This window comes from Solanum stenotomum, chromosome 2 (genome assembly GCF_019186545.1).
Source record: "Solanum stenotomum isolate F172 chromosome 2, ASM1918654v1, whole genome shotgun sequence".
Taxonomy (NCBI): Eukaryota; Viridiplantae; Streptophyta; class Magnoliopsida; order Solanales; family Solanaceae; genus Solanum; species Solanum stenotomum.
Genome location: NC_064283.1, coordinates 59,636,221 through 59,645,581, shown reverse-complemented (window position 1 = coordinate 59,645,581; position 9,361 = coordinate 59,636,221). Strand labels below are relative to the sequence as shown.

Genomic DNA, 9,361 nt, shown 5'->3' with positions numbered 1-9,361 from the left:
AGATGTAACATATTCCTAATGAATTATATCATATTCAATGTAAGATGTGTTCTAAATGAACAATACTGTGATTCAATGTAAGATGTTTTTATGTAGAGGATAACATTTTTACCTCATAAAAATAAAAAGAAACAATTTTCAAGATTCTCGACTCAAAAATAACTTTTTTACCCAATGTAAAACGTGTTTATGTGAGTCAACATTCAATTTGCCTCCCCCTATTATTATTGCTATCTAATACAACATAAAATGTGGGGAGATATTTTGAATAATTTTAAATTATTAATTAGAAACTAATGATAGTTGGCATTAATTCAGAAATAGTTTCAATGAGACAAGTTGATATGACCTTTTTGTATAATCTTCATAGTAAAAATATCATTAATTAGAAACTAATGATAGTTAGCATTAATTTAGAAATAGTTAGCAATCCTCTGGACAACTCTTCATAGTAATATATAATTTATTTTATCTTCTTGAATGATAAATTTGTTTAAAAAATATCTCTTTATATATAGACAAGTTGATATGACCTTTTTGTATAATCTTCATTTGCATTTTTTTTTTCTTCTTCTTTTGGCATTTTGTCTTTATTGCTTTTCGATTGATTTCTGTTACTAGAACTTATGGATTTACAAAAGACTCATATAATCAATATAGCACCCACCTTAGAATTAGTCTAAATCACCCCATGATATATTGTTTGTTATCGTTCATTTGAAACGTTTCTTTCACAAAAAAATAACCCATAAAAGGACACTTAAAAGTTTCAATTTTTCTTAGCTTTGATTACATGCATGTCATTATTACTTCCCTTCTAAAAAAAAATTAAAATCCTTATCGACGTGTAATAAGTAACACAAATTTAATTCATTACTTCCTATTAATCGATTTTTTCATTCTTTATTACGCCAAATGAATTCTTTTAATTAATACATAGCTGTGATTTTTTTTAGAACAAAAATAAGCGAGTAATGAATTTATACGTGGATACAACATTCCCTTATTTTGTTTTTTAACCCATATAATTTAATCTATTTGAAATCAAAACCAAAAATGGTTTAATTATTTTTATTTTAATCTTGAGAAGCGCGAACCAATTTTTATAGAAAAAAAACTAGCTAGTTTCATTTAATGATATGAAAATTTTGCTATGATATACTTTTGACTTTTTAGAAATTTGATCTAACAAACTATTGGCTTGATGATTCAATGGTCGAAATGAACCAATCCAAATAAGACAATTGGTAGTTCACTGGTTGTTTGAGGTGGCATTGGGTCACACATTTAACAAAACTTCGATTTTTTAAATCTGAAAATTCTAAGTTAAATCATTGGAGTTTACGAATCGGACGATATAACCTATGGTTTGTCTAACAAATTGATCTACCGTACAAGCCACATCGTCATTGGAAAATTAAATATAACCTAATTCATTGAAAAATTAATTTAAAAAAATATATATTACCTACTTATTTATTTGTATAACATATACTTCATCCGTTTCAATTTCTTTATCTTATTTAATCGATATCTTTTTAAGATTACAAAATTCATTTTTTTCCGCTTTCTTTAATTTTATGTTAAATCAAAATAGGACAAATAAATGGAAATTGATAGAGTATTGTAATGGTACGACAAGAAGATTTTTTTTTATTGAAGTATGACATATAAAGTGTAAAACATTAAACGTACGAAAGAAGTTAAAGAAAATTAAATACTTAATATAGTTATTTTTCAGTTCAAGAATTTCAGATTAGACCCCTTGTGTCTCTAGTTCAGCGAGCAGAGCAAATTTACCTTAGTTATTTTGTAGCAAATATCTAAAAATATTTTTAAGTTACGTGAATAAAAAATTTTGGTTTGCAACAGTACACATGTTGGATGATAGCATGTTTCCAAGAATAAACCAGAAGGTTACTTTAGAGTTTAGACAATAAAATCTCTCACCCTATGACATTTTAAAAATATATATGATATTTGATATTGATTCATAGGTTTGATTAAATTTAAATTCATATTTTATAAGACTTTTTTTCAGGAGCAACACTCTAAAGAGAATTCCTTTTTCTTTTTAAAAATTAGAACCTCAAACTTTTAACTAAGGATGGAGAGATCTCAACCATCTCACCACGACCCAAGATCTTTTGGCATTATGAGTAAAGAAATGTGGTAAAACGGATAAAGTTAATAGAGAAAGCAGCAGTTCAATTACTCTCTTCTAAACATTAGAATCATAAATAAAAAAAATCTTGTGCATTGAAAGTTACCTACTATAGGCTACTCCTATTTTATTTTTAAAAATTTCTTTTGACTAGTTACCTACTCTTGAGAAAAAATAATTTTGTGTTTGGAATTTGTTTTTTTGAAGTATTAAAACTGGATGTCTCACAAACTAAAAAATTGGCCTAAAAGTTAGTTTTTGAGAACTTGAAAATTTGATTCAAAATCTATGGTTAAATGCTAGTTTAATATGTGTTTGGTATTGAGGAAATGTTTTCGATATTTCTTCATGTTTGATTGAACAATTTTTTCTCATCTTATAAGGGTCTCGGATTCAAGTCATACGATGTAATAAAATTATCTTGATAAGAAAACATTTTAATATAATCCATCATAAGATATTCTGACACAAATTTAAATTTAATTAAACCTATGGGACACCGAAAGAAACAAACATTAATTAGAAGTTGAATAAGTAATAATAACAATATGTATATATATGATAATAATAATTGTGAATAGTTTTATACAACCAACACTCTCTCTAGCTGCCTATAAAAACAGAGGAAACTGCTTCTCTTTATCTTCACCTCTGCTTATACAAATTAATTAAATTCTCTCATTCAACAAATTCAAACTTGTGAATTATTATTATTTTCACATAATGGCTCATCTTTCAGATCTTGTCAATCTCAATCTCTCTGATTCCTCTGACAAAATCATTGCTGAATACATATGGTTAGTTCTTTTGTATCATTCTTTTTGGTTCTTATGAATTGAGGCAACACTCGAATTTGAGTTTATACGTTTTGAATTCCAAAAAATGACAATTTACCGAGTTTTGAATAGATCTTTTAATACAGATACAGTGTCAGAGTCAAAAGGTCAAAGTTGCTGAGTTGTGTCGAACCCATAAGCTATAAGCAGAACTGTAACTCAACACCTTGTTTACAAATTTGTTTTCTCCAATGCTTCATTTGTGCCTTATTTTAGTAGTTTGAAATTTTGTTATGGTAAAGTCTCAATTTGTTTTTCAAAATCCAAATCCAAAATGGTGAATTGTTAAGTTTTCATAATCAGTTAATTCATTAGATTCATTTTTTCTCTTTATTGTCACAAGAGAAGTAGCATGTACATTAGTATTTTGAACTCCCTAACTTTTTTTTTTTTTTTTAAAAAATAAAATTGTTTCTCTTTTGAATTAATGATGACTTGAGACATATACATGAGACTTCAATATAGTCAGATACCAAACACCGGGTGGAAATAAGAAAAGCAAAAGGAAACATTATATATGTAAAATGGAGTCTTTTGCTTTTATGGTGATTAATGATTATGTTGTTTTGATGTTAATCATGTTGTGTTTATAATCAGGATTGGTGGATCAGGAATGGATGTAAGGAGCAAAGCCAGGGTAATAAATCTTTATTTTATATAACATAGTTGTATTTTTATTTTCTATGGATAATATGTGAAGAATTCTAAAATTATTTTATTTCTTATATAAAGACTCTATCTGGTCCTGTTGATGATCCTTCAAAGCTTCCCAAATGGAATTATGATGGTTCTAGCACAGGTCAAGCTCCTGGAGAAGACAGTGAAGTGATCCTATAGTAAGTATGCAAAATTTATTATGGGGGGTGGAGTGGGGTGTTTTGAAAATTCTACAAATTGCTATATAGGGCGGGGCATGTTGAAATTAGAAAAAAATGCTATGCGGGGCAAGACGGGGCTTGAAAATAAAAAATTGTTTTGTAGGGTGGGGTAGGGCGTGTTGAAAATAAAAGAAATTGCTATGAGGGCACGGATTGATATTTTTATGAGTCAAACCTCCACTTGTATGTCTCCGCTCCGTCCCGCCCCATTGCCATCCCTAGATTTATGAGGACACTTATCTGAATGTTTATTGTAATTTTGATACAGTCCTCAAGCAATTTTCAAGGATCCATTCAGGAGGGGCAACAATATCTTGGTGAGTTAGACATTTACTTTTGAGTTTAACTTTTAAATACTGACAATATATGTAAAAACAACAATTACATGTAAGCGTCCATAAAAAGTGGGATGTGATGACTTGAAAAATAAGGCAAGTTACCTATCTCTACAAGTCCTATGTTACTCGGATCCTCCAAGAATGCGGCCAAGTGCTTTGTCCAGTCCTCCCAAAAGTTATAGTACATTTTTGAGGATCCAACATGGTTTCTAGCGGCATTTTTGGAGTATCCGAACAACATAGACTACAACATGTTAAACGGCACTAAGAAATTCTTCATGTTATGAGTATATATAAGTTAAATCCTTTACTAGTTTACTTTATACATATCATTGACATTTTTTTCATTTTTTTTAAACTTAAAGGTCATCTGTGATTGTTACACCCCAGCTGGTGAACCAATTCCAACAAACAAGAGGCACAATGCTGCTAAAATATTTAGCAACCCTGATGTTGTTGTTGAGGAACCATGGTACTTACATATCCATTTTTTTTATGGTGTTGTCTAAGCCAGTTTGCGTGAATATCAACATATCCACTTAAGCTTTCAAATTGATTTTTTTTTCCTTGGGTCATTTTGGAAATTCCTTAACTTTTTGATATATTGTGTAAATTAGGTATGGTCTTGAGCAAGAATACACCTTGCTACAAAAGGAAATTAATTGGCCTCTTGGATGGCCTATTGGTGGTTTTCCTGGACCACAGGTAAATTTTTCAACAACCTTTTCCCCACTTCACATGCTAATTTTCCTCTTCTTTTTTCCACATCTTTCGAGATATGTTGTTCGGATTCTTCAAAAAATTTAATGTATCCGTGTTGGATCCTCCAATCGGGGTGCGACAACATTTTTAGAGGATCCGAACAACAACTTTCAAGCATTTGTTCTTAGTACCTAATTGAGATTTATGTTCATATGGGAAGAACAAAAGAGAGGGGGAAACATGGACACGGCAATATTTTTGGAGGGTTCGAGCAACATAACTTTCAGGCATATGTTCTCAATACCTAATTAGACTTATCTTCACATGGGAAAAAAATAGAATAAAAGGGGGAAAAAGTATCACATATTTAGTTTTTCAACCATTATCTTTTTCTTGCTTTTAAACTTTTTCCTCTTATAGTTGCATTGATGATGATAATCCGCAAATATTGCTTTTCTCAATATGCTATTTTCTCTGTTTCAATTTGTTAGTCTTACTTTAGTACGTTTAAAACGAATGCATCTTTTCTTTTTCAGCAACTCTTTAATTCTAACTTTCCACATGATATGTTTAAGACCAGACGATTAAGTGACAATTCACATTTTCCCTTGTCCTATCACGATTTGTGATGATTTTGACTAATTATTTGATCGCTCTTAGGGACCATACTACTGTGGAATTGGATCTGGAAAGGCTTTTGGACGCGATATTGTTGATGCTCATTACAAGGCATGTATCTATGCCGGGATTAACATTAGTGGTATCAACGGAGAAGTGATGCCTGGACAGGTATGCAAATCCAGAATATAGAGTTAGTGAGTTCAGAACGAGTGTAAAATTATAATATGTATAAATAGTTCAAGTAGAAAACAAAATGAACTCATAGAACCTGCTTTAGATTCGCCTCTGCCTCAGTTAAGATGATTATTGAACTTTTGCTTGCTTTATTCGACGTAATGCAGTGGGAATTTCAAGTTGGACCTTCAGTTGGCATTGCATCAGGTGACGAGTTGTGGGCAGCTCGTTACATTCTCGAGGTAATGTGTAGCCAAGTTATCGATAAATTTAGCCTAAATATCAGTTCATTTCTCTTATTCTGTCGATTTTGGTTGTTAAACAGAGGATTACAGAGATTGCAGGAGTTGTCGTGTCATTCGACCCCAAACCTATTCCGGTAAGATCATTATTTTGTGCACTTGTCGTGTGAACCAAAATACTCTTTTACAGTTTCAACTTCAATAGTTCGTTTTCCCCCTTCAAATTTCAATCAAATCATGTCCAAACGCCTAAGTTTGCTAACTTCAAATACTCATTTTTGTAACTTCTTGACTATCAGGGCGACTGGAATGGTGCAGGAGCGCATACAAATTACAGGTAGAGTAATAGTAACTAATAACATTTCATATTCAACTCCGTGATTAGTACTTTTTTCTCTCTATTTCAAAATGATTGAAACTTTGGAATGTTTTTTTTTTTCAGTACCAAGTCCATGAGGAATGAGGGAGGGTATGAAGTTATCAAGAAGGCTATTGAGAAGCTTGGACTTAGGCACAAGGAGCACATTGCAGCATATGGTGAAGGCAACGAACGTCGTCTCACTGGAAGACACGAAACAGCTGACATCAACACGTTCAAATGGGTACGATGAAACTCTAGTCTTTTATATTGTTAGTGTATATAAGTTAAATTCCATGAAAATAAGTCTTGTATCTCATTTTGAGTTAATGTTTTTGTATTGTTTAGGGTGTTGCAAATCGTGGTGCATCCATTCGTGTGGGAAGAGACACAGAGAAGGAAGGCAAGGGATACTTTGAGGACAGGAGGCCTGCATCGAACATGGATCCATACATCGTGACCTCTATGATCGCGGAGACTACCCTCCTGTGGAACCCTTGAACGCGTATTGGATGAATATTCTCAGGTGCAACATAGGGAGAAAGAATTGAATTTCTTAATTAACAACCCTTTCCTCACATGTCCTTAAGAGAGTTATGTAGCTAGTCATTTTGATATATTATGTTGTTTTCTAAGTTTCAATTTGTATTGTACTCAGCAAGCCTGAGTTCATTGCCAACATGATTTGGCAATGTTGTTAAAAATAAGAGTTTTAATCTTATTAATAACAATATGGAAGGGTTTAACTTAGTCTACTTTTCAGAAATGCATATTTTCTGTTTTATTAGCTGTGATTGTTTGCCAAGTTTCTTTAACATAAAAGAAACGATGGTTCGGTGCACGAAGTTCCCGCTCTACAAGGAGCTTGGGAGGTTCTTACGTACGCAATCTTTATCTTACGATTGTTTTTGTGGCTTGAACACATGAGTTGATTTGAAGGTTTCCTTCACATAAAGAAAACAACAGCCCCATGCACGAAGTTTCCGCTCTGCTGGCCTAGGAAATTGTCGGGATCACATAGGTTCTTATGTATGTAACCTTCTCTTGCATTTCTACAAGAAGCTGTTTTTGCAGCTTGAACTCATGACCTCTTCATTACAGGATGATAACTTTTATCTTAATATCCCGTCATAAATTCACCATGAAAGAATAAACAATTAAAAGGATCTTTTTTAAAAAATCAGTTTATTGGTATTAAGAAAATAAACAAGTAAGAAAAAATTAATGAACATTGAATCTCATTAAAGAACATTCTTTTTGTTATAAATCCACTGCATGGTGGATTGTCCATTTGATTTTCTCAAGAATTATTTGAATTTATGTATGTATAATTTCAAAGTGATAAGAACCTTTTTGGATAACCATGTACTCCCCTCCGTCCACAATTGTTTGGCAGGTATACTAAAAATAGATGTCCAAGATTAATTGTCAATTTAAACAATCAAGAAATAATTAGTCACTTTTTTCCAATTTTGCCCTTAATGATAGTGTAGTTCAATTGAAACGTTATGTGGACTTTTGGTATTCTTAGTATAGTAGGGTTATATTTGTCAAATTACACCTTATATTAAATTTTCCTTGAGGAATGTGCATGACCTTACCATGACAAACAATTGTGGACGGAGGGAGTATCTACTAGTTTGGGCTCTTAACAAAGTGACCTTTGGGAGTGATATCTCAACACTATAAATAGAGACAACATTCACCATTTGAAAGATACACTTGAATAGAGAAAAATCCTCTTCTTCATCTCCATATCTTGTTTTCTTTTCTTTATATTATATTATATTATTCTGAGCTTATATTTTATAATACTTTTATTTATTTATACTACCAGACAGAGTGTCTAGCAGTTTTTTATTAAAATAAAAATACTCAATAGAAATAAGTACAAGCAAGGAGACTAGGCTTTACCTTATCAATCCTAACGAGGTAACAAAATTATACTAAATTAACAAGCACTAAAGAACATCCACTTCTTTTTTTAAGAGGAACTTTCACATATAGCCACTCAAAAATAACCTAATTATTCTCCATAGCTGTAGTTTGATAATTACATTTCGTAGCTACATGTCATAGGGAGGAGAGAGGCGAGCGAGAGAGGACAAAGAGTGGGAGAAAGGTGAATTGTATATGTATATCGGTTAGATAATTGTATATTATACATATGTATTTGTATATTCTGGCGAATTATACATATACAAACGTGGCTATTATACAAACTCAAAATCAGCCCACGTAATTAATGTATAATGTTAGTCGCGAATGATAATTATAGCAAATTATAACTATGATGAGTAATTAAGTAGTATAAGTTTGCTTAACCGCGTAATTTTCCCCTTTTTTAATAACCTCCTAATCTTTTCGTCTATTTTCTTTCTTCGGCTACAACTTAGTACTGTTTGGGCTAAATGAAGGCAAAACAGACTTGGATTTGGGCCAAGTCTATACCTGGCCCATGAGTTTTGTTGATTCAAGAAGTTTTCTGTACAGGAGCTATGAAGCCCATATTAGCAAGGAGAATGGAAAACTAAAAGAGCAACTTTCACGTATAGCAAACACAAAATTCATATTTGTATGTTATATCAAAGTTTGCATAATTGTGCTCCATAGCAAACATATATATGTATAATTCGCTATATATATACAAAAAAACAGTTGTATAATTTGCTTTGGTATACATATACAAAAAGATGAATTGTATAAAGTGAGAGAGGCGAGTGAGCGAGCGAGATCTGGGAGAGGGGAACAAAAATATATGTATATATACAATTTTCACGCATTTTATACATTTGCGTTTTTGTATAAAGTGAGAGGCAAGATCTGGGAGAGGGGAGAGAGGGGAACGAAAGTATATGTATATATACAATTTTCTCTCGCTTTATACAAACACAAACACATTTTATACAATTTGCATTTTTTGTATAAATTGAGAGAGGCGAGATCTGGGAGAGTGGCGAGCGAGATCAGGGAGAAGGGAACGAAAATATATGTATATATACAATTTTCTCTCGCTTTATACAAGCACAAACACACTTTATACACTTG

General features: G+C 31.8%; 1 protein-coding gene across 1 annotated transcript; it reads left to right on the top strand.

Moving 5' to 3' along the window:
* Positions 1-2,743: 2,743 nt before the first annotated feature.
* Positions 2,744-7,063, top strand: LOC125856916 (glutamine synthetase cytosolic isozyme 1-1). The gene is made up of 12 exons (XM_049536577.1): positions 2,744-2,961; positions 3,598-3,637; positions 3,733-3,836; positions 4,147-4,195; positions 4,582-4,688; positions 4,834-4,921; positions 5,579-5,707; positions 5,881-5,955; positions 6,039-6,092; positions 6,255-6,292; positions 6,398-6,557; positions 6,662-7,063. Exons 1-12 carry the CDS (start codon positions 2,888-2,890, stop codon positions 6,812-6,814), a joined length of 1,071 nt encoding a protein of 356 aa, XP_049392534.1. The 5' UTR covers positions 2,744-2,887; the 3' UTR covers positions 6,815-7,063.
* The last annotated feature ends 2,298 nt before the right edge of the window (positions 7,064-9,361 follow it).

Excerpts from the sequence above, each read along its gene's own strand:
- LOC125856916 (XM_049536577.1), top strand. The coding sequence starts at position 2,888 with ATGGCTCATCTTTCAGATCTTGTCAATCTCAATCTCTCTGATTCCTCT. Across the intron at positions 4,922-5,578 it reads GTGGTTTTCCTGGACCACAG|GGACCATACTACTGTGGAAT; the intron begins GTAAATTTTTCA and ends GATCGCTCTTAG. Across the intron at positions 6,558-6,661 it reads ACATCAACACGTTCAAATGG|GGTGTTGCAAATCGTGGTGC; the intron begins GTACGATGAAAC and ends TGTATTGTTTAG.